Source organism: Ischnura elegans, chromosome 7, assembly GCF_921293095.1.
Source record: "Ischnura elegans chromosome 7, ioIscEleg1.1, whole genome shotgun sequence".
NCBI lineage: Eukaryota > Metazoa > Arthropoda > Insecta > Odonata > Coenagrionidae > Ischnura > Ischnura elegans.
In genome coordinates this window covers 22,414,870-22,440,091 of record NC_060252.1, presented here as the reverse complement: position 1 = coordinate 22,440,091, position 25,222 = coordinate 22,414,870, and the positions used below count along the sequence as shown (strand labels likewise).

The following is a 25,222-nucleotide window of genomic DNA, read 5'->3' as shown; positions in this document are numbered from 1 at the left end:
AATATAGAATGTGCAGGGAAAAGTTCTTGTGTTAATTGCAATGATATAAATGATGAATTTAAACATATGTGCATATTATGAGCTGCTTATGAATTAAAAATTGCATTCCAGCGTCGACAATCATTGTTCCTTGCTACGTAGAAGGTAATTCAAATGTGTTCGTCCAACTAATCATTTCATCCATAGTGTGGCTTGCATTCTTCTACTGCTCTATTTAATACGAATGAAAGCGAATATTACTGATAATTAGGTTGATATCAACAACATATACTACTACTTGCCCTTGATTCGGATGTGTCGACAAATCATTGATGTAGGTGAAGAAAATCGAGGACCCAACCTTGAGACTCGAGCCTCAATTTGAGACACTTGTGATTTGGGATGGAGATACACTTTTCGCTGCATTACATTCTTAGCCATTATTGTTTTCTGACTTTGACAAAGGACATGATCCACTCTAATGCTATACCGTAAATTAAAACTCTTTTACCTCTTCTTCAAACGTGGACGAATAACTTGCAGAAATGTGACGATTGTTGAAATTTAACTTATGAAATAAGAGAGAGAACGTGGTAATTTTTGCGATATGTGGTATCACCCGACGTTTCTAAATTTATTTTCTATCGTTACATCTGACTAGCCGTTAGCCTGATACTTTATATTGATATGGGAAGAACTTTTGTTCAAGGATGAACATAAGTGATCTTTTTCAAACTGGGACAAAGAACTCTTACCAAAACATTAAAATCATTGTGACCTTCGGATTTTTATTATGGTAGTTTCGCACATTTTACTTAATTCTAGCAAAATATTAATATAGATTATTCAATCTGTCCGTAACAATACAATACGAGTTAATAGCTAATTCACTACGAACTATAAAGTATATCGCATAACTTAAATCAGGTTTAAAATCTCATACTATACAACACATTACGGAATGAATCAATAGCACTTTCCTTTGAATTAATTCTGACGAATATAATTCAACAATAACGGCCGTCTCCTCTTCGAAACTTTATTTTCTGTTTTCTTTCCTCCTATCCCACTTCGTTGCTGCTTCGCCTTCTTCTTTTTCTAACCAGCTTTTAACCAACTTGCGTTCACACACGCATGAACTACCGCCAACCATGGTCGGAAAACGGTGGTCAGAATCCCAACCACGGTTAACGGGAACTTGCGTTCACACCTCGTTTTGTAACCATGGTCGGGGCTAACCGGCGTAAAAAGGACGTAGTGTGAACGGGGCAAGAGTAAAATTGATTGTTTGAGGCGTAACTTGGTGAAAGCGATTCATAATTAAATAAAAAAAGAAGAACTTTGTGCTTTCACATTAATACTAATAATATTACTAATTACTAATAGTATTAATGTGAAAGCACAAGGTTCTTCTTTTTGAATTTAATTACTTCAGAGTAATCTACTGGAAGTCCTTTTGAACTTGCACAGCAAAAGTGGTAGCGCTATCTACCACACCCTTCAAGAAGCTAATGAGTTGAATAACGAAATGCGACTGTTGATTGATTGTAATTCGTGGCCAGAAAAGCGAAAATGAAGCCAACCATTATATTTTTGTCTCTATTTTTCGTATTTTTACTATCAATAAGTTACGGCGATGGCCAGACACGCAAAAAAGAGGTAAGCTGTCATATCTTGAAGTCATTATAGCACTTAAATGAGGATAAAAACTGAAGCAGTAATGAAAGTTTTCTTTACAGGGAAGTAGTCTCGCTGAGAGAGTACAGCAGCTTACGGAAATGAATGCTAAGAGATCTGTAATTCGATTAAATGGGGCTAAGTTTCGAGAATACGTAAAGGCTACCCCAAGAAATTATTCCGTCGTTGTTATGTTTACCGCTATGGCAGCCCAAAGGCAATGTGTAATATGCCGGTGAGTTTGAATGATTAAAATATTTAGCCTGGACTCCCTTTGATGGCTAAAATGTGCTGTTTATTTAGTACTGCCGGGTACTCTCCACACCCTATGTTCATGATGAGTGTGTCTGAATCCTTTTTAGGTTGCTAATCTTCAATTAAAGAAGCAGTATGAAGCGTACTACTATCTCTAACGTTTGTGTTTTTATAGTGAACCTTTACTTAATGCGTATTTCTTCGTCAAGTCATATTTTAGAGTGATTGCTAGGAGAGGCAAATTTTCTATTTTTATCTTTGCCTTGTTTTGTAATTACTTACGAGTTTTCCTTATATTGAAATATTCCTTGAGACCTGAATTGTGGAATTTTTTCCTCTCTCTACGAGGAAAGCAGTGATAATGATTAACGAAATGATATACTCTGCCTTTGTGTTAAAAAAAACTCCTTATGCTTAGGTTTTGACTGGGTAATAGTCCAATATGTATTGTTTTTTTCATTTCACAGCCACGCTCATGACGAATTTCTGATCGTTGCCAATTCCTTTCGGTACTCGCAACTCTATTCTAACAAACTTTTCTTTGCCATGGTGGATTTCGATGAAGGATCGGATATATTCCAGTCGGTGAGTATTTGTTCATTTTTAAGAACATTCCATTTTATGTGATTGCCCTGACGAGTTAATATGTGCCTTTGAAATAATCGATGTGGTCCGTTGGTATACTTTAGGCTACATTGCGATTGGAGTAAGGATTTAGGCATAGCATTTTTGTCATTTGGTTCGAATTATATTTTACTCAGCTATGCTGCCATTATGATTGAAATAATATGTGTCAAAAAAATGAATATGTTTATGTGAAAAACACACTTCGAGCACAAACTATTGAACCAAATGTGTGTTTGTTTGTTTTTAAGAAAGTACTCTTGTGTTTCTATTTCAGCTTCGCATAAATACTGCGCCAGTTTTTATGCACTTCCCAGCCAAAGGGAAGCCCAAGCATAGTGATACCATGGACATTCAAAGAGTTGGCTTTGCTGCTGAATCCATTGCGAAGTGGATTGGAGAAAGGACTGATGTTCAGGTAAACCTTTAATGCCTACTGTTTCACTTAAAATTGAAGTCTTTTCCAACTTTTCTAGATAATATATTTGTTAAATATTGATTTACTCCTTCACATTATTGCTCCATGTGGACGTCTCATTTGAAGTGTAGTGTATCAGCAAAAATTCTGTTAGTGTCTATTCTTACTAAAGAGTTCTTGTGTTGTTGTAATATTGTTTATGTTTTAAGTGCTCCAATGTTTGTTTAGGATCAATATGAAGGGGATGTACCAAGCATGTTTAACTATATGAGGCAAGATGTAATAGAACGAAATGATTAATGAATTGAAAAAAACTTTTCATTCTGTCCACATTTTAATTAATTTAATTTTCCTGGGCAAGGCGAGTGATATTTTTCTCTATGGAATTTTTGCATGATTCATCCACATTTAAATTGTTAAAATGTTTAAAAATAAATATTATTAACATGGGTTTCAATGTATAGCATTATTGTCAGGTAGATAAAATAGACTGAATTTTTAATCATCTCTTAATGAAGATATGTATCAAAATGCTCCTGTGAATAACAAATTGTCACAGATATAAAGGGATAGTGGGAAAAGTTATGTTTAGTTCATTCAAGGCATTAAATTATACCCCAGCAACCATGTCCAACCTCCTTACTTTCTATTTTTCCCTTGGACTAACTCATCAGACCACCCGTTATTTCCTAGCTTGTCCTCCACTACACCACAGACGAATGTTAATGTCCCTCAGGGGTGTTCTCTCCCCTCTCTGTCCACAGCTGCATTTCCCATAGTCATCTCTCAAAGGTGACAAACCTACCCGCACCATGTCAACCTTGGAGCCCTATATCTTATAAGGACTACTGGGCGGACTCAATAAAGGCAGATGAGGCAGTCTGAGTTGTCTCACTTGTATAATATTAGTATTTATTTTGCAACTTCTCTCAAGAAGATACTCTTACATGTGGCTATGGTGGTCGTTTCTAATAGATGCTACCCTCGAAGCAAGAAATCTTCACATGGCAATTAAAAATAATTATTATATATTGAAAATCGCTCCACAGTTATTGACAGTAATCACCGTTGGTAATTAATTGTTACATGTGTGACAGGGACATGAAAGATTAAAAAAGCCAAAGCTTGCCAGCATCATTGGCAATGGAGTAAGTCCTCGCCCATTGTGTGTTTGTTTTGTTGTGGCCAGAAACCTTTTATCAAGCTAGATAAGTCAATTTTCGTGAACAGCTCCCAATGAGGCTTTGGTGAAAGTTCTTTCTCTTCCACTTCATTCTCATTAGGGATCTTGCTCAGTTCGCTTCCTTTCACTGCTAACTTTACCTCTTTTACTCCATTTGCAGTTTCATTTGAATGGAAGCCCTCACAAAAATTATTTCACTTCTATGACTCATACTAGGGTGGCTCTCTTTTCCCAGTGGTGTTGGTCCCCCTGTCGACTATGTGTCCTTTCCCTCCCTCTTCCCGGGACTGACCTTAGGTTGTTTTCGCCTCCAAGTTTTCTCCCCCAAGTGTACGCTATATCTTATAAGGACTACAGGGCGGACTCAATAAAGCCAATCAGGCAGTCTGGGTTGTCTCACTTGTATAATATTAGTATTTATTTTGCAACTTCTCTTAAGAAGATACTCTTACATGTGGCTTTGGTGGTCGTTTCAAATAGATGCTACCCTCGAAGCAAGAAATCTTCACATGGCAACTAAAAATGATTATTATAAATTGAAAATCGCTCTTTCCTGAGTCCTGAGATCTTAGCAAGTTCGCCCATTGAGGGACCATGACAAAACTTACAGACTATACCATTCCTAAGTTTGAGTATGGCCTGTGTAGGCGATCTCTATCCAGGGCCTTGATGTGTGTGATTGTCCATTGTTAGTCATTTTCAAACCCCTGATGTGAAGGTCTTGTTTTGGTGTTTTCCGGGTTGCAAAGAAAAGTAATAGGTAAACCGTGTCGTGAACTTGCCTACTCTGCGTAAGAGGCAGATGCTTTAATCTCTAGACCACTTGGGCTATGATGAATGTGGTGGAGTATGTGTACGTATTAGTAAGTATTATAGTGGGTAAGAATGGAATTGTATGTGTGGAATAGAATCTAGCTTTATTTCATGGCCAATAATGAACACAATTTCAATTGCATATTCTTTGAGTTAAATTTATGCATAGCATGGTTAGCCTAATATTATGGCTGAGATGAAATACATTTATAATTAATTATTTTGTGCTGGATGGGATATAATCTTTTATCCTGGACTTCTTGGTTGAACTCATGATTAAGGAAATATTATCCCATGTAGTGTGGCATTTGTTAAATGATAAAATTATAAATAAGCAGATGGAAAATATTGGCCTAATACATCCAGCCATTTGGTGAAGCCTTTAAATATATGTGAAAGTATGTATGTATTAAATTATATGGGTGAAATATGGAATATAATTAGCCTTTTATCCTGACAAAAACACAAGGTGACACCATTCTGTGTAATCACATGTCCGTGAGACCAACCTGTTGCTTTCTTGTGATATGACAGTTATTTTTTTTCTGTTGCAGTTGCGAGTGTTCAGGCCTCCCAATTATTCAGGGACTGTTGCTTTGATTATGCTCTTTGCTTTGGTCGGAGGATTTTTGTACCTAAAGCGCAACAACCTTGATTTTCTTCAAAATACAACTGTTTGGGCTGGGGGTGCTTTGGTGAGTAATATTCCTGATGGGTTTATTTAAAACAATGGTGAAACCTGCCCAATGTGCCGTGCACAACTGTTTATAACTAATCATCTGTTGTTAAAACAGCTTGCGAAACAACATGTCAGCTGACATTAAAATTGTTTATAAGCTGAAACCTTCAAATTCTATAATTGATTACTTTCCTAGTAATAATGATAAAATATTACCTATTTAGTAGAAGTTTTCTCTTTTTTTGGTTTATCAATATTCCAATTATTTTCCAGTTTTTCACCTTTGCCATGACGTCAGGACAAATGTGGAACCACATACGAAGCCCACCATTTGTACACAGAACTCAGTCTGGTGGAGTGGCCTACATCCACGGCTCTTCCCAGGGACAGTTCGTGCTTGAAAGTTACATAGTCATCATATTGAGTATCCTTTGCCAAATTGCATTGTGTGTTTAGCATTCTTTAATTATTACCTGGATGATTGCATGTCTACTGCTGAAAATACATCATTCACTGACTCAGTGTAGCCCAAAGGTTGATTGGAATAGGGTAGAGGGTAGAGCTCACCCCAAATTTAGTCACAGGCAGGCAGATGGAGTGTTGCTCTTGAAGTATCCTTCATGCAGCACTCAAGCAGGGATTGGGTGACCTCAGAAAATTGTTTGCCACTGCTGGGATTCAAACGTGGGGACACAGGGTGCAAAGTAACGCTCTTGCCACCACATCAATTCGAACCCCTAGAGATCCTCAGCATGATTCCTTTACACTGGTTTTTCTCCTTTGCTTTGCAATAACCAATAATATAAACCAATAAAAATTCATTCAGCAATTTGTAACCTCAAAGAACAGTTAAACACATACATCTGGGCCAATATGCCATTTTGAATCTTGTTGTACCAACCCTAGCTAAAAGCTCATGCCGCGATCTAAATGTTTTCGTACAATGTTATCTAGCTATTACCACAGTCTTAAGGCCTAGTTACACGATACATTAACACGTACCGGTAAATGTCTAAATGTATGAATGCAAGAATTAACGCCAAAGTGAACCGTGTAACCACCCAAATTGTGCGAATGCATGCACAGAAAATATAACCTGTTCTAATGTGGTTCATGCATTCGTACATGTTCCGTTCCGGTCCACCGAAATCATTCACGCAAACGTACATTAACTTGTACATGTTAATGTACCGTGTAACCAGGCCTTTACAGTCAAACATTAATGTGAGCTTATCGTTTTCATCTTCTCTCTGTATAGGTTTTAATTACGTTTATTGATACTTTTTATGTCAGTAAACTCATGTCTTGTAGGTGTGCAACTTATGGATTCTTTTGTCATGTGAAATGAACTTCCTTAATGAAAAACTCTCAGATGCTGCCGTTGTTCTTGGAATGATCCTGATGACGGAAGCAGCCTCAATAGGCACCACACCAAAGAGAAACGCTGGCTCAGGCGGTGGGGACGTATGCAAAAGACGCATCCTTGCAATCGCGGGTCTAGCATTATTGTGTCTCTTCTTTTCTCTCATATTGTCAATTTTCCGGTCCAAGGCGCACGGATACCCGTACAGGTGATTTTAATTGTTGTTTCAGTGTTATATTGTCTCTCCCATGTTGGGTTGAATGTTCGACTTTAAGCATGTGGAATATTAATTGTCTCGAAGCAATTTCAATGTGCAAGCATGTCATTGAATGTAACTGTAACTCCTATTTTCAAGTGTTTCATCATTCTTTTTGATAGGTTTTGAATTATGTATTATGGAATCAGTATTCCATCAAATAGTGGAAGTTATATAGCCAAACCTTGTCATTAATCTCCAAATCTTATGTTTGAAACCTCTCCTACACTTTTTCTTACCATTATATCTTACCTGGTTGTCACATTGAGCCACATACCTAAATGGCAATTAAGAGTTAGACAACTAGTTAATTTAAATGAGGGATTCATAAGGAAAGTCTCTTCATGTGATTAATCATTCATGGATAAATATGTGGAGAATGCTTATTAGTATTGTAATATTTAATAATAATGTTAGGGCACAAATTTTTGAAAGGAAAATGTCAATTGGTTAAAATCGATCACAAAGCAGCTGTCTAACAAATGGATGTCCGTGTGTTTTTGCTGAGGAGTGTTTCATTTAATCTTACGTGCACATTGGAGTTGCAAATGCATTCCTTATTGTATCTTCAACACTTTAGTGATCATCTTCTTCAGGTGGAAATAGCTCTGAACAACATGGATTAAATTTCAAGAAGAGAAAAAGCTTATCTAATATCCCGAGCAGAACACCAGCCTAATATATAGACCATTACTCAGTATAATGCAATGGTCATGGAGATAATGCAAAGTCCAATATCAGCCATCAGCAAAATTAAAATTTACTGGTCAACAACAGGTTCCAACCATCATTGGCTTGCTAAGTATAAAAAGTACATATTGTTTAAGGGCTGGGATAAGTCAGGTTATCTGAAATGGGCAATGGGAGTCTTAGACAATTTAGGGAGTCTGGGGTCGGGGAAAATTTTTGTCACAATGGTCAAATCAAAAGAACAACCATGCTGTTTGCTGGCTTGGAATGGTTGGTCCATATGTCTTGGAAAGATTTCCATTTGGAAATACGTATACAGTAGACTCTCGTTATTACGAAGTTCACGGGGCCGAAAAATCGGAGGTTCGTAATAACGAAGTTCGTAAGAACGTTTCTTTTAAGAATCGTCGAAAGAAATAGTGTATTATAAACGCTATTAAATAACGCGGAAATATATATAAACAAGAAAATTCGTTTCAGTTTTCAACAGAAGACTGCGCCCTGACGCAATCGAAGGTTGATATCTTCCCGAACACATGAACTCCGATGTTCAAACTTGATGCGTCCCAAGACCTTGTTCCAAGGTTGAAATTACAGTCCGGCCACCGAGAGTTGTCCAGTAACAGACAATGGGCTGGGTAGGGGGTATGGGAGCCAGGTAAGAAAGGGGAACGCTTGCAAAGTGTTCCATGAAGAAAAGAACCGGAAGGGACGACGAGCGTGAAGGACCTAGAGGGATGATTACTTGTTCTTGTGATTCGAAGAATGGGCTTATTTTGGTTGGTCAGGCTTATTTCGGTGCTCGAATATGCATTTGACAACGTTGTATGACTAGACGAGGGTGTGATGTGCGTTTGGGGGACAGCGATTGGCTTTAAACCGGGCTGATGCAGGATTATCCACCCCTCCTATTGTGCCGTAATCGGACACCCCTCGCCAGCCGGCCTGCATGTAAGGTATCGAGGAGTACGGTTATCCTGCGGGATGCAACACTGCATTAAACGTATGCGCTAACTCACGATTGTGGCGACCTGATCCATCGGGGCCTGCGATGCATCCGGAGCCGAAAAAATGTCTCCCCGCGGTAACGAAGAACGGGCGAAACGCAGAACAGTTCCTAAATTCACACCAGATTCAATGATACCTTATTCAGATGGTGATTACAGTGAGAGTTTCACAGCGCCAAACCGCGTAGTATCGGCCAAATCGAAAGGCGCCATTTGAAATTTGAAAGTTTTGAATGCTCGTATCTCTGAAAATTCGTACCTTGAATGTGCATAGGAAGAGGATTGACTGTACATCCAATTTACTTACGGTTATGAGTGGGTCACCACGACTTCACAGGAATGAAGGCTATTATATGATCTAGCGCGTAAACTTAATAAAGAACCATAATTGACGCTCTTAAGCATAGTACACGAGAATAACTTAAACGTGGCGCGATTATTCAAACTTAAGTGTAGTGAATATCCACCTAAATGCTGTGACTTGTGCGTGTAACTTCGTAATAAAGTTCATATTGTAACCGCCGGGACCGGGACTTAGGTTCGTAATTTCGTAAAAACGAAAATTTCGTAATAACGTTTCTTTTACTATAGCTTGGATAGGCCTTTTCGACGGGACCAACGATTTGCTTCGTAATAACGAGAACTTCGTAACAACGTTGTTCGTATTAACGAGAGTCTACTGTATTAATTCCTCATATATTGAACATTTTGGTCAGACAGAACAAAATTGTTTAGTAGCTATGAAAAGCAGAGGGCAAACAAGGGAAATGAAGATTTTCATCAGGAACTAGTCTGGGATTGGGAAATTTGAATTCTGGAATCTTGATCTACATTGATAAAAATCTGGCGTGGACCAAACTCAGCAAATCAGCCCTTGTTTCAAAAAATCAGCCTTTAAAATAGCCTCACCGAGTGCCAAACCCAATAAGATTTGACTAATATGGATTGTGTTCTTTGTCCACCACTCGCAGCTTCTAGAGGAAGAAGACGATCACTGGTTATTGCAGTCATATCGATTTTAAACCTCAGGTGGTCCGGAAAAGAGGACCTGTTCAGCTTTCTTCCCAGATAGATCTGCATGGCCAGTTGAGTTTCTCATGCCATATTAATCATTGGTAAACATACTGAACTTTCTTCAAAGTAACGTAGTTGCCAGTTACAGGGAGTAATTAACTGTTTTGACTAGAATTAAGGATTTTAATGCTGCTCAGCACTTTTAGACACACTTGCTGTGAGTGAGATGTATGTATTTGGTTTTGTATCTAACATACCCTTGGGGATTATTTTACGGAATAGCCAGGGTAAAAGTAATAGATTTAACTTTAGGCACCTGCTAGATTTGAGCTCATATCTGCTTGTTTGTTATGTTTTTCTTATTCTAGTTTAGTCATGATTTTCAAGTTCTTCTTTAAACTCCCCAGAAAACTTTAACTCACTGTGGACTTAGATTTACTCTGATTTTTCCTGCATTAGCTCATGTGTTTTGGTCAGTAGGTCCCCACTCTGAAAATTGCTGTCCATTGTGAGCTCAGGTGGAAACAGCCAATAATAAGATGTTGTATATTTTTTTGGAGGTCTTTTTACCACTTTTATATATGCACTGCTGTGTTATGTGTTTACTTATGTGTGTGTTCGTAAAGAATCATAATGATGATAATAATATTTATTACTTTGGTGTGCAAACAAATTGGCATGTAAAAACAGATCAAGAAAAGCAAAGAGAAACAAAAATGCATTAAACGCAGTTCAAGTACAGAACATACAGCTGTAATGCAAACTCTAATGTACAGGATATTGATGTTCTTGGTTGTAGAGTCAGTTATAAAAATATTCATTAAGGCTGTAGTAACTTTATATAGCAACAGCTGCTTTAATAGATATTTAAAATTTGGTAGAAGAATTAATTGACTTTTGCTTCTTGTATTTTGGCATATCTCATTTACTGCTTAATTTATGTAATGTAATTTCATTTATTGTTTGAGTACATATAACTGTGCTTTAATTTTTGTATTTCACTTGTGTTAAAAATCAATTTCTGTGCCTCTCGCTGGGTAATCGTATGCAAAAATGTAATTAACCATTGCCTCAGATGGTCACGAAAGTCATCACATAAACCTGTATCCTGCTTTCAGCAGTCGTCAATGCTCTCAACATTGCAATTATCAAGATACATCAGGGAATTGGGGTGCCATTTTGCTCCTTATTTTGTTTAGTTTTCACAGTTTTACTCTATGGTTTCTATGTTTTAACTCAAACAATGTGCTCCTTGGATAAAAAGTCCGCTTGTGCAATGTGCACTTATAAATTTAATACTTGATTTAGATGGAAATAAAAGTACTTGTTGTATGCATACAAATATCTATTCAGGCATCAGGAAACTGATATTAGATTAAATTGTGCCCTAAATACATACAGCAGGATCTTCACCTTTTATGATTTTAAAAATTAATATAGTTGGTAGGATCAATGCTAAGTAGGGTATACCCACCCTCTCTAAATGTTCATGGAAAATAGACATAATGTTTGAGTGATGAAAGATGATTTTTGAATGTTATTTATGAAATACGATTTAACAGCTTTTTTTTGCAAAGAAGTATCATATAGTTTGATGGACTGTGCATATTACATTCAGGATTGGCAAACACAATGTTATTCCATCACCAACTTATATGCTGAAATAGGGAAGACGATGAGATACGTTTTAAAATCCCTCTTTGTCATTCATACCTAAAGGTCAGTTGATAAAAAAAAAATGCGATAAATCATCTGTATGGAGCACTCAGCACGAGTTCAGTACCCACACCTCAATGGCAGTGTTTATTGGAAAAATGTTTGTGGACACAGGTGAAATTTACGCAAAGAATATAGTGGAGTTGGGTCCATTTTGAATGAACAAGAAAATTAGCATGAAACTTGCGTGAAACTCGTTGTATCAATTTTTTCATATCCTTTGCATCCATATTTTGTCAGCTCTAACCATGAGTTGCGGATGAAGATTCCTCGGAATGAAATACACTGTGGATGTATAATGGATTTGAGAATTAAATTCCAGGAAGGAAATCGACAAAGAAATAGCTCAACTTACTGTGTTACATTATATACAGTTTGCTGTTATAGTTCTGTAGGAGGATGACAAATGGCGTGCAGTTTACCTTAATTTTTTTCTGCGAACATCCCGGAGACGTGGAGCTAATTTTTTCGTTTATCCTAATTTACATTTATTGCCCGTTTTTCTCTGTTTAAAGACCTTTAAAAATATGCCTCCGTAGAGGAAACTGATTTTTTCATGAATTTGCAGCGGTATTGTGAACTTTGACAAGATACTTTAGGCACCCATTGTACGACCATGGCACTTAATGATTATGTAAATTATGTACATGTAGTCTATTTTCATATTTCTGATATTCATTAATTTTTTTCTCTTTCTCTTGCAGTTTTCTATTCAAGTGATTTTAAGGATCCTTAGTACCTGCTGAAATATTAAACCAATTGTAACGAGTGAAGAATGGGCATTCCAGATGTGTAAATGCTTAGTATGTCTGTTATTTATACAGAATTTTATTTGTTGAATTTATAAATTTTCATTTTGTTAGTGCCAGTTTTCTCAGTGATTTGTGCAATGCAATGAACTAAAGTTCCTTTGCTACTTCACATCTTATGTTCCATCTTTTACTTTGGCAGGAAAATAAATTGAAACTGTGTGTTACTTTTCAAAGCAAATTTTATTGATACATACTTCTTTATTTTTAACATTGAACATTGCTTTGCCAGTTTCTTTCAGTTTGCTTTGTGTAAATATATTCATGTTTGTACTTAAGTCTTTGTGATGGATGTGCCTGCTAAATAAAAGTCTTTCAAGTTTGGAATCATGGTGTTGGTGATTGACTCACTTATTATCCCCTTATTCTTCAGAGTATTGATGAACAAAGTGTGCGAACTATGCACACTTTAATTTATGCTCGACAGTGAAAGAAAAAGAATACCCAAAATTACAATTCCTTTTAAGAATTTTGGACCAGAAAGATGAGTTGTGATAAAAAAATCTTACCTTGGTGAGTGCTGAAATTCTGGGATTTTTTTATATTTCAAGAAATCTTACACAATGTAGCCAAAATATTTGTTTGTGGCAATTTGACCGGTTTGTGTATATTTGCTCTCATGCACATGACCACTTACAAAACACTTGTTTCATGAAATGTTTTGGGAACTCCCATGTGTGCCTACAGGTAATGCGTGCAAATGCACATTAGTTTAGGTAATTCCACATAGGAAAATCATTTCCCAGTAATCCTGGTGAAGTCAAATGAACCCCCTTCACCTGCGACTAGAAAAACTTCAATCTTTAATAGGGCATAACCCCTTTGAAAAAATTGTATAAAACTTTCAAATTTTTATACATTCTTATACATTACCATGGCAATGTATAAAAATTTGAAACAGTTTTATGCAATTTTTTCATTGGGGAATATTCTATGCCAAAGTGAAGCTGAAGTCATGAAGGCTTGTTTGGTTCTTCATAAAATAAAATATTGAAATATCATGAATTAAAAGATTTCTTTGTAAAATGAAGTTTTTTACTATGAAAAGTGCTAAAATTAGTTTAAACCTTCTACTTGGTACCCTGTTTTAATAAAAAAATCCACACCTGGTTTTGGAAACCAGGTGTGAAATCTTTTTTCCCTCCCATCTCCCGAGCGAAATTCCTGGCTACGCCTCTGACTAGTGTTTATTATGTATGCATGTTTATTAAAAATCTAGGTGATGAGTAGTAAATCAACATCCATGAACCAGAAGAACAGGTCATCATTTTTTTAAACATTGCGTCATTTACTGAATGACATAATAGTAAGTGAAGAGTATTCATTAATAACTGAAGGATTTCAAACCAGTAAGTGGATATAGTCTTCCGCAGTAACTGAAGGATTTCTCACCAGTTAATATTTTCTTAAGGACTTGAATTACCTTTGCTGACTTAGAAGAGAAAACAGCAGGATTTTCACGGTTTTATGTCTAAGTTGAAAGTGATAGCGAATATTTTTCAAGGTTAAAGCAATATGGCCATGCATAAACTGTGAAAGTATTACATATTTAAAATAACTGCTGAGGGGAGTATGCTAGCTCTGTTTAATTGTGAAGTTTTTGCTGGCTACCTTGGTTTCCTTCAAATATTTGAACTCCTCCGTTTCTCCTGTACGATCAGTGAAAAATATCACCTAAAGACTAAAACTGAGTTTATGCTCAAGATACGCATGAAATGGAGACATTTATCAGATTACACTATTCTCAGCTCTTTTAGAACAGCAATAATATGAGGTGTAATTACTCAGGTCATCATTGTACCAACATAACATTACAATCATGCATCATGTATTTATGATACTTGACCATTTAACCGATTAGTCATCAATTTTCAACAAAATAATCATTTAATTGTTCAAAAAATGGAAGCAATATCCTCTATTGTTTAATTTTCGAGACGACTGGAAATGCGCTGACTGCATTACCTTCTTCTTCCTTTTGAAGCTCCCGCCTTACGATTTCCATGTGCGTGCACAAATTTTTCATAGAAAACTTTTCATACTAGTCAAAGAAATAACTATAAGTACTTTTTTCGTATAAATATATAAATATTTTAACGAAAATAATTTAAAATTATTTTAAAATTCTCATTTGAATCAAAGTTTCCCACAAAACGCTAGTAATTACTTATTACAGATATGGTCGATAGTTCGATTTACGTTGTCTTCCGTCATTTCCTCTTCCCGGTTGTGGTAAACACGTCGTCCTCAAGTAAGTTTTCATGAAATTTCTATCTCGTGATATACTTGTCATCTGAATTGAAAAGTGTTGTAATATTAATTATTATAGCTAATAGTATAATTTGTAGTTGAATTTTGGTTCAAGTCTGCTTAAGTAAGTTTTACGAACATGTTCTTACTCTTGCTCGCCCCGTGTCACTAAGGTATGGTTGTGGTTAATATCAATTTTTGCATTGCAGGATGTTGATGCCGAAGAAAAATCGCATAGCCATCTATGAATACCTTTTTAAAGAAGGTGTTATGGTGGCGAAGAAGGATTTCCATGCCCCTAAACACTCAGAGTTAGAACTTATTCCCAATCTCCATGTAATTAAAGCTATGCAGGTAGGTGCTTGTGGAAAGAATTATCTTAAGTTTTTGACTCCTCGTTTTTCGTCTCGCGAATTTCTTCCCCGTTGCGCGGCCTGATACTTATACTGGTGAACTTAAATTTTCGCAGTCACTGAAGTCAAGGGGCTATGTCAAGGAGCAGTTCGCGTGGAGGCATTATTACTGGTACCTGACGAATGAAGGCATTAGCTACTTGCGTGAATACCTTCACCTTCCTGCAGAGGTGAGTGATTTTTGAAATTATTTTCATACGATTTTTGACGCTCACAAGTTGTGCTTTAGTCGTTGAATGTTTTGGGGGCTTATGAATTAAAAGTTGTTAAATACGCCTGCTTAACTGTCATTAGTATTGGAGGCAAATCCCTTGTATATATTGTATTGGTTGAAATTTGATTGAGCGGCAAGTGTCAGATCTTAATTTTTGAAAGTTTTTGGTAATAGTGAGTTTTGTATCATAGTGTTTATCTTCCATTTCGTGATGCCTATCTTTTGTACTGATCTGTTGCATTCAGTAGCGAATGATGTAATTTTTCCGGCTCTTGAGTCCAATTTGAATTGTTGAAGCTTGATACCTTTTTTTAATCTCATGTTCCCGTTTGTTTAGATCGTACCATCGACTCTGAAGAGGGCCACGAAGCAGGAGCCCCTGCGTGCCAGGCCGTCCGCTCCCCGTGGTGGTGATATGGGCAAGAGGGCTGAGGATAGGCAGTCTTACCGCAGGGCGCCGGGTGCTCCTGGTGCTGGTGGACCCGACAAGAAGGGCGATGTTGGTGCCGGAACTGGCGAATTCGAATTTGTAAGTACTCCACTCGAGTTCCTGCTATCACTGTATGGACGAAACCTTATCAAATTTGAGGAAAACTTTAATGATGCCGGTTGGTGAAAGATCGTGTTCATACTTAAACGAGAAGAGACATTGTTTTATTGCTATTTTAATTTGCTTTTGTAAATGACTAATTGAGGGCGCCAAACTAGCAGCACACAAATCTGTGGTCTTATTTTATATATGATTTAACCGTAAAATCGTAGTTGTTTTATGAACAACTCTACCCATCTGTGTATGGTCCCCTATCCTTTTTCATTGTAATTGGTCATATTTAAGCAATTCAATCTTTATCTTAAATGTTTCACCTCGGATGTTCTATTCGGAATCAGTCTTGGTGTTCTTTTTGTGTGGCCATTCTTCCCAGATTGCCTTTCCAAATCCAAGATGAACAATTAAGGTGTTACCACCTCACAGTTTGATTCCCTATTGGTTAAAAATTGGGAGATTTTGGTCACTTTTAAATGTTTTAAGCTTATTGCTTGTTTTAATATACATTGTGTATATTCACTAGGCTTACGCTGGCCACAAAATAGTACATTGTTGTGCCACATCTTTTTCCCAATCTTGCATCAATTGACATAAAATAAGAGCTGTCGGTAATTTATAGCTTGCATTTTGAAATGCACATTCACGAGTGCATTGGGTTGTGTCAATATTTGCCTCATGTATGTGTCTTCATATTTGCGGTCAGGGTGAGATTATATGCTTTCCTCATAAATGCACCTGTAACTGCATCTTTTTATCTAGGTAATTTGAAATAATCCCCTTTATAGTCAGTGTTTGTGATGGTGTTAGGACCCAGGTACTAAGCAGTTCTCTGGGAAATCTGGTAAATTGTTTTGGAAGGCCAGAAGTAGGCATCTGTGTGAACTACCTAGTTTCACAGCATTGTGATGGGCTTTTTTTATATTTTCTGGCATACTGAGCAACTGCCCTTCTTAATTTTTTGTTATCACAATCCTTTGAAAATGAAAGCAATTGTTGCTGATGAGTGTGTCGTCTTCATTTTCCCTAAAATTTTTCAATGATTTAATGATGAAAATGAATTATGAAGGATTAAAGCTTATGTGATGGAAGACGATCTGTCCATTTTTTTATTTTTGTGAGCATGCAGCAGAGTTGTTACAGGTGCAAAAATTCGGGGAAAAGTCATGATATTTGTAATGGATCAGGAAGACAGGGAATCTTGTCGGGCAGAGTTAGTCATTATGCACAAATCAAAGTGACTGCAGTCGGCAGAAAGTGGCCGGTGGATCAATTGTTTGGGTATGCCGAGCTGGGAGGGCACTAAGGGTTGTGCGTATCTCGAGTTGGTGTGGGAGTGGAAGGAGTGAACTCTTTTATTTCTTAAACAGGGTTTCCACTCAACCGTGAAAACCTTAAAACCATGTATTAGCTGTGAATTTCGTCATAAAACCTTAGAAATCTGTCAAACTTGATTGTAGAACTACGATAGACAGATTAATAGAAAAATCGATATTTCGATCATGTTTCAAGGCAGTCACATGCAGATACTGTCCACGCATTTTTCTGCACACGTGTATTCAAACCGCAATTATTAATTGGTCTGTGCGCCATGACAGCAAATTGTCCTTAAGCCTGCGATTGGAAGACATTAACCCTGGCAAAAAATCGGGCACTTCTTCACTTCCCTGCCACCCTGCTCTCTCCATTTTCCCACTCACACCCTTTAGCCGGACCTGAATTTTGCTAACTACAGGTGACGTCATAAGAGATAGCACTTTCATCGCTGCGTTTGCATTCAAGGCATCAGTTGAATTTGTTACATTTTTAGATAATGTACGGCCAATGATTGTTACATGATCAATATTTCTGCCTAAAATGCCTTGTCTACAAACCGTGAATTTGATGACATTTAGACCGTGAAAACCTGAAAAAAAAACCGTGAATTTAATAATGTAGTTAAGAGTGGGAATCCCGTTAAACTTAGGCGTTCAAATGTGGAACTGTTTTGCCAATCATGTTGTAGTTGATCTTTGTGAACAGATATTTTTTTATGCCGTGTTAGTTAGGGTGAATTCTAGAAGCTGATTCGTCTGCTGTACACAATGTTTCCCTCTTAGACCACGAAGTGTACAATTTTTCTGGGCAAACTTCAATAATAGGTGACGTTGATTTATTTGCCGAACAAAGCATAAATGTCGCATAGTGATCAAAAGAAGAGTGAAGAACTCTGGGAAAGTGAAGATTTTGTTTCTAGGATAGTCAGGGAGTTTTAAATATAGAATCTTGTAACATTCTTGGGATAGCTTAGAGGTAGTCCCTAATGTATTTATGGTATTGTTAAATTATGGAACCATGCATTGTGATAACTGACTTACAGTACATAATCTCATTTTCCTTCTGTTTCAGCATGGAGGCTTTGGACGTGGGCGAGGGGCTCCTCAATAATAATCTTTATGTATTATTAAAATTATATAAAAATTGGATTTCAAGTGTGACCATGTAATAAAAAACTTAAAATCCAGCTAACATCTTATTTTCTTTCATTAGTTGGTGGTCTTCCTATTTAGAAAAAGTGCTCATAGTTCAGTTGTAGTCCTTGTATTTTATCAGTGCAGTATATTAGTGCTGGGGAGCATTTTCACTCGTGTGTAATTACACAGCCATGTGACAGTCTGAATTGAGCTTCACAGCACATTGGTTCCGTCTGCATTGAGCACAACTCATGAGGCATCACCTGGCATCAGAAATCCTGGTTGTAGGTCATGTTAAGCTGAGAACAGGTTCTTTCTGTGATTAGAACGTGAGGGTATAAAGCGTTCCTACTCATTCTTATTGTTGAAATAAGATGTTTATGGGAGGCAGTTTTGGGAATTATTCTTTGAAGTAATGATGGTTGTGGATTTGAAGATGAATTGTGGATTTGAAGATGAATTGTGGATGTAAGTATTCCAAGAGCTTGAATAAGCATGTAAGAGGTATGAGATCATTGAATTCCATGTGAATGCTTGGAAGTTTATGCAGGAGGAAATACTGGCCTAACTATGTATAAAAACTAGACTGAAAGAACATAGGTGGTTTTTCTTATCCCGAAAAATCAGTCATCGCCTAGCACTACCTAAAACAAGACCACTGTCTAAGTTTGGCCAAATGGAATTGTTATGAAGAGCAAAGACTGATAATTGTATAGATTGATGAAGGAAGCCGTCGAGATTAAAATGGAGGAGGAGAAATGCAAGAGACGCTGAATATTTATGCACTCAGTAGATCATGGTGGCCCATTCTTTGGAAAATTAGGGAAGCAAGGAGGGAGACAGACACCGGCCTAGGAAGAGACGCCCTACATGGAACTGATGGTTTGAAATTTATATGAATAATGGAGAGAAAACCCAGCCTGGCATAAACGCTGTGAGGATAATGGTGGAATTAAGCATTTTAGCATACGTAGCAGAAGACCTGCCCCTGTTAGGAACTCGAGAGTATTCATCTCGTTACTTCACTGAGAAAAATCCTGTTTCATTTTCGCCCCCAATTCAATGCTGAGATGCATTTTGCTGACAGTAATTTTACCAGTAGGAATGCAAACACAATTTAGTTGAAGCTTCAGCAAGGATAATGATAAAGTATTTTTGCCATAGGCTAGCAAAGTGGTGATATTTTAATCATTTCACCTTTGAGAGAGATGGTGGTGGTTTTTAGCCCGATAGGTAGTCCAGTGAAGAATGGAAATCTTTTTCACTGTAAACTCACTTGGAGAGACTGCTTAGTTACCATTGCATTTTCCTCGGCATTAAGTGTTTCCCGCACGAACAGATGAAGTTGGTATTATTTCAGTGAATGTAGTTTCTTCAATGGGACAAAAGCAGTTTTTAATGAAACAATGACTTGCAATTTTCCACAATAATAAAATTTACTTCGACTTGAGTTTCGATGTTACTACATTATTTTCAAGGTACAACTGAGAGAGGAGAAATGGGATGGAAAGTCCTCAAGGAGGTGGCTGGAATGGGTAGAAGTGGAAAGCGTGGGGGGGGGTGGGAGAGTGGAAAAACCGGAGGTAAAAAGGTTGGAAATTAAAGGGTTCCAGGGTTAACAAAATTTGGGCATAGAGGCGAAAGCATTTAAATACACGTGGCGGTCTTCTTATCCCGACAACAACACCCGAAGATAGCAGGCCTCATCTTAGGTCACTTAGTGTGAAAATTCTTGGGCCAATGAACCGTTCGTTCAGATAGCAGTGACCCTTTTTGTCATCCAGGATTTATAATGCTTTGCTTGGAACAATGCTTTTTTATGATTTCCATGCTTTAAATAGTTCTAATTGAGCGTATTAAAAAAATTATTATGCATGTTACGGCGGTACAGCATTTGTTGCAACTATTTTATTTTTTTAAAACTGTAGGTTTTCAATGTTAAATTATATATTTAAAAATTAGCAATAAATGTTATTCAACTCATTCATAAAGAAGAGCTAAGTCCAATTTTATTGAAATGCACATCGATATAAATATATTTTTGATGCTAATGTTTTAAAAAATATACAAATATAGTAAAAATGGCTGGATTTTTCAGTAGGGCTTTAAATTTAGCAGCCGGCACTCAAAGTGTTAATACCTTGCAGCCAGTCGGAACACACGGATGTTAACAGCTTTTATAATGCTGTGCTTCGCTTTTAACGGAATGACAGTATAAATATGGAAAGTGACAATACACAATGGAAAAAGGGGTGGTACCCGTGTCATTCAGAAAGTGATGGGTTGAGTGATCATTCTTTTGGTTCCTGAAAAGCTGCTTCTGTAGCTATTATGCACAGGTGGGAATTGTTAATGACACCTATGATGTCATCATTGGTATTACATATGTTTTGAGCATTTAACCCTTTGAGTGCGGATGGCATAGCATTGATGCCCAGCGTAGGTCCTGCCAACGGGTGGCATCACATTGATGCCACGCCGGCCTATGTCCTTCAATCGCTCCCTACGCTCCTACGCTCTGTTCTATCTACTCTCATGTTAGTTTCCCGCACACAAAATGGATTAGGCTACCTGCATATGCCTTCCGTTTTTTAAAAATAGTTTATAATTTTTGAGTAAATTTTTTTTACATTTATGGAGTACTTTTTTATTTGTGAGATTTTTCGCCATTACAAAAAAAGTTAAATATGATATTTTCTTTACTTTTCTGAATATTTGTACTAAGTGTTGCCACATTTGAAGGTTATTATTTTCGTTTTAGTCCTATTCAAAATTTTCAAACAATATTTCCTTTCATCTCAATGACGAAATATATTTTCGTATTTCAAATTACGGTCACTATACCTACACGCTAAACACAGTTGAATAATCTGTTGCTGTTTTTATCAATTCTTAAACTTAATATTTACATAATGCCGTTATAACTCCTAACATTCTTCCATAATATATTTGCCTCTCATTTTCTGAACGATCCTTTCAATAGGGGTCTGATTATATTGGCTACGGAAGAAGAAATAGAGTTTTCGACTTTTTCTCATTTATTTCGTATGAGTTTGTTAAAGTTACTAGGTGGGAATAATGACGACCACCAATTAGTTATTCACGGGAAATAATGAAGGTTCTAGGGAAACTTTTATATTTTTTCCATTTTGAAGGAGAAATTAGAATTGGGGAAATCCTTGGGGAAAAAATGATCTAATTTTGGGGCTCAAATAAAAAAGTCGTTTTCCGTCACCACGGAATAGACTACAAGTCGCTCTGTGTCGCCTGTTATCTCTATTTTTAGAAGTATTTTTGCCATTCTTATTAGAAATCCATGCAACTATTCTGTTGTGTGCATGTCGTAGAATAGGTCAGCTCTTCCTTCTCAGTTTTTGCGACTCTCGTTATTAGTACAGTCTCTCCTTCGGACATCTTTCGATTGCGTGCATTTTCACTCCTCTATAGAGATTTTTTTTCTAATATTACCGTATGGCCTTTTTCCATTGGACATCTTGGTATTTTACATATATTTAGCCACTTACGTGGAATATGGGAGACATCTTCATTTTTAACTTTATTCCTATTTTCAAACCCCAAAGACTATTTATGTATCAGCCTTTGGTCAACTAGGCTTAGAATATCTACTCGCAATAAAACTACCTCTGGCACAATTTACCCAAGTGTATGCATGAAACACTGCATTGGGTCTTCTCCGCGAAGGTTTTTTTTTAACTTTGAAGCAATTTACATATTTTACTTCGACCAAATAGAGCTATTATAATCAGAAAAGAAAGTCAGCAAAATTTCTATGCGCAAAGAAACAATTATTTTTGGATTATTATACGTTGTCGTTTTATCTGGAGCATTCACGTTTAGATATTTCTTGTGCGTCGGTTCTAAACTTTAACGCTTATATCTCTTTCTGACTGCAAAAGAGCTACCTCATCAGTCTTATGCATTTTGTAAGTGTAATGTATTTTATTGTAGTATATTTTATAGGTGTTAACTGAGGTTTACGTTGAGGATGCAAGTATGTGGAGCTGGAGGAAATATTGTCGTCTGAAAGGCTTTGGTCCATATTGCCAATGCCTCTCAACATGCAGTTCTTCAAGGATAACCGAGCATAGGAATCTTACTCGTGGGGTATGGGACACATTTTTGGTCCGATATACCTAATGTATGATTGTATGAAGTATTGTAAGATGGCCATCCATTCCAGATTATTGGAAAAGGTAGGAAAATATCTTCGATTTTTCCCTCCTTCACAGCACTTTTTCCCGAGACCGATTTCAACTAATTTTCCGTTGCATGCAGTTTGGCAGGAACCCTGGAGTAGATGATCCGATACCAAGAGACCCCTTACATAAAATTCGACCCCTTTTGAAATTATTCACTCAAAGAATGAAAGAAATTTATTACACGTTTAAAGAACTCTGCTTCATTAGTCCATGTTGCTTTGGCGTCACAAACGCGGCATAACATTATATATGCTTTCTGAGCCTAATGGCCTCGTGCAAGATGCTATAATTTACACTGGGGCGAAGGATCCTGATGTTGGAGGCAGGGGACATGCAAACAAAGTCGTGCGAAAATTAATCGATAGATTTCTCCTCTGTGGGCACAGTTTATACAGTCGCGTAGCCACGATTTTGAAATGAAGGGTTTTTAAACGGGGCCATTTTACCCGTTTTTGGCACCTCAACGGGGGTTGTTACCCATAACCACCCCTCCCGTGGCTACTGAGTTTATACATGGAAAATTATAATCATCATAAAAATTATAATAATCTGTTCAAATATCTATTGAGTTACTCAATAAGACACACCACTGAAACTCTAAGGACAAACAGAAGAAATAATCCTCCTCACGTCCTTAGAACGACCTAAGTGGCGAATCCGTATAACTCTGATGGTGTCTGATGTGCAGATGTTCCAGGGTTGTGTTTGAACCCTTTTTTCAATAATCTGTTCAAATATCAAATTACATAAACTTTCATATGTTTGCATCCAAATCTAAGTTACTAGTAAATTTAAAAATTTAGATGTGAAAATTAAAATTCGAAAACTTTTATTTACCCAAAATTTGATGCATGGATAGTGGATGACATCTGAAAAATTATTTATCTTATTTTATAATTCAATTCCGCCATCATTTCAGAAATTATTTCAAGCTTCTTAGTTGCCATGTAAAAATATGTTGTCCGTCATTTCTAATGTTTGTGTAACGGGTTGCATAAATATCCAGAGCATTTATCACATGGGTGCGGATGGCATCACTGTGATGCCATTAACAAATTGTTTAATAAATTGTCAAATTAATATAAAAATCCCTTTTTTATTGAAATTATTTTCATATTTTCGAAAAGCAAAGTGAAAGCAGTGAAAAAAAATTCTCCGCCAATGTGAAACAACTCTGAGAAAATGTTACGCAATGAAAGGGTTAAATCTGTGGAGAGATTGTTTTTTAAGCTTCTCTCAGATTGGTAAATAAACATTTAACTATGGAAATGTTTTCTATATTTGGCAGTTGGAGATCATCTGAAAAGTAATTTTCACTCATGATTCAACTTGTAGGTCGATGAGAGTGGAGCTCACCCTAAGGTAAACCTCAGATATGAGCTATACACGCATCAAGAGTGGGGTATTGTTAAAGCTTTTTATAAGCTAGTCAAATTTTTAGTTGGCGTAGGTGTATTGCTCGAGCAATGCACTTATCAAGTTTCTGCGTGATATTTTGATTGGCTTTATACAACCACCTATGAAATCTGTTGAGCATCTACTTTTGTCAAGTGAGACTAAAAGAGCATTGAAGATAATCTGGAAGATGCGTTTGGAAATCTAAGTGATGGAGTGTGGCACTTACATAAGGAGGGAGGCTCTAGTTTGAGGAAGTTGGAAAGGGTGGCTAATTTATTATATCGTTAACTTTGCTAGAATTTGAAACACCTTGAGATGGGTGATTTTCAGTTTTTGATTCATCGCCTTCTAAAGCTATTCGCAACAGAGAATCACTGCCTCTAACCCTATTGCAGATGAGTCGATGATGTCACAAATTAATATCTACCACATGGCCACTCTTTTTGGCCTCCATAGTTCATTGTGATTTAGACTCCTGTGATTCTTTCCTTCAGTAAGCATTTCACTCTTAAGGTGGTTAATAAACCAGAACTACCTTAGAGCCCCACTACATTTCCTGGTCCGAAAGAAGTGATAAATTAAGAGATATGTTGCCGAACGTAAGTACGTACATATAAGGGAATTCGTTTTTCCGCCGAACTGTGAAGGACTTATAAATGCTGGTCGTAATTTTGTTGTATAATTTTCTTTTTATATGGAAACAGCTAGTGTCGTAACACCACCCACCACTTGCCTTTTTAGGTAGCTTGCAGGGTAGTATGTAGATATTGATGTATAATGACATCTCCAGCTTATGAAATGTTGGTGGCAACTTTCAATTTTTTTATATTTGACTGTTGAGAGATTGGCCGAATGGCCTATATTTTATTTTGTTGTGACTTCTCTTCCATTTAGAAATTTTATCTTCTGAAAAAAACCTTGGGCATTCAGCGAATATGGTGGAAGTGAAGCCTTTTTTTATTTGCTGGGCCCTGTGAAAACTAGCGCGATGTGTTGAATTCTTATTATACACTCAAAGCAAAGCAGAAATATTATTTTTATTAGCTTTTCTGATGAGAAGATTTTCAATGGACCGTGGTTCAAAAACTTCTTATGAGGGAAAGCAGATGAATTTCATTGTGATATCCACTTATACATTAAATATTTTGAAATAGTTGAAAATTCATTTCATTTAAACAATAGCTGTTTTTTCTTTTAATTTTGAGAGCATATGAAAGAATCATGAGTATTGTGTGTGATAAATATTT

General features: G+C 36.8%; 2 protein-coding genes across 3 annotated transcripts; both read left to right on the top strand.

Moving 5' to 3' along the window:
• The first annotated feature begins 1,495 nt into the window (after positions 1 to 1,495).
• Positions 1,496 to 12,810, top strand: LOC124162276 (tumor suppressor candidate 3). Of its 2 annotated transcripts, XR_006865525.1 has the most exons (9): positions 1,496 to 1,638; positions 1,719 to 1,891; positions 2,379 to 2,496; positions 2,813 to 2,953; positions 5,504 to 5,644; positions 5,902 to 6,052; positions 7,001 to 7,199; positions 9,916 to 10,059; positions 12,379 to 12,810. XR_006865525.1 is itself a non-coding variant. In XM_046538756.1 (8 exons), exons 1-8 carry the CDS (start codon positions 1,552 to 1,554, stop codon positions 12,392 to 12,394), a joined length of 1,026 nt encoding a protein of 341 aa, XP_046394712.1. In that variant the 5' UTR covers positions 1,497 to 1,551; the 3' UTR covers positions 12,395 to 12,810. The 2 variants fall into 2 exon arrangements, 1 of the variants encoding a protein (XP_046394712.1); XM_046538756.1 differs by lacking the exon at positions 9,916 to 10,059 and having other exon boundaries at positions 1,497 to 1,638.
• A 1,838-nt stretch (positions 12,811 to 14,648) lies between these two features.
• Positions 14,649 to 18,407, top strand: LOC124162635 (40S ribosomal protein S10-like). The gene is made up of 5 exons (XM_046539226.1): positions 14,649 to 14,734; positions 14,943 to 15,087; positions 15,203 to 15,316; positions 15,698 to 15,889; positions 18,293 to 18,407. The coding sequence occupies exons 2-5, from the start codon at positions 14,944 to 14,946 to the stop codon at positions 18,329 to 18,331; spliced, it is 489 nt and encodes a 162-aa protein (XP_046395182.1). The 5' UTR covers positions 14,649 to 14,734; position 14,943; the 3' UTR covers positions 18,332 to 18,407.
• The last annotated feature ends 6,815 nt before the right edge of the window (positions 18,408 to 25,222 follow it).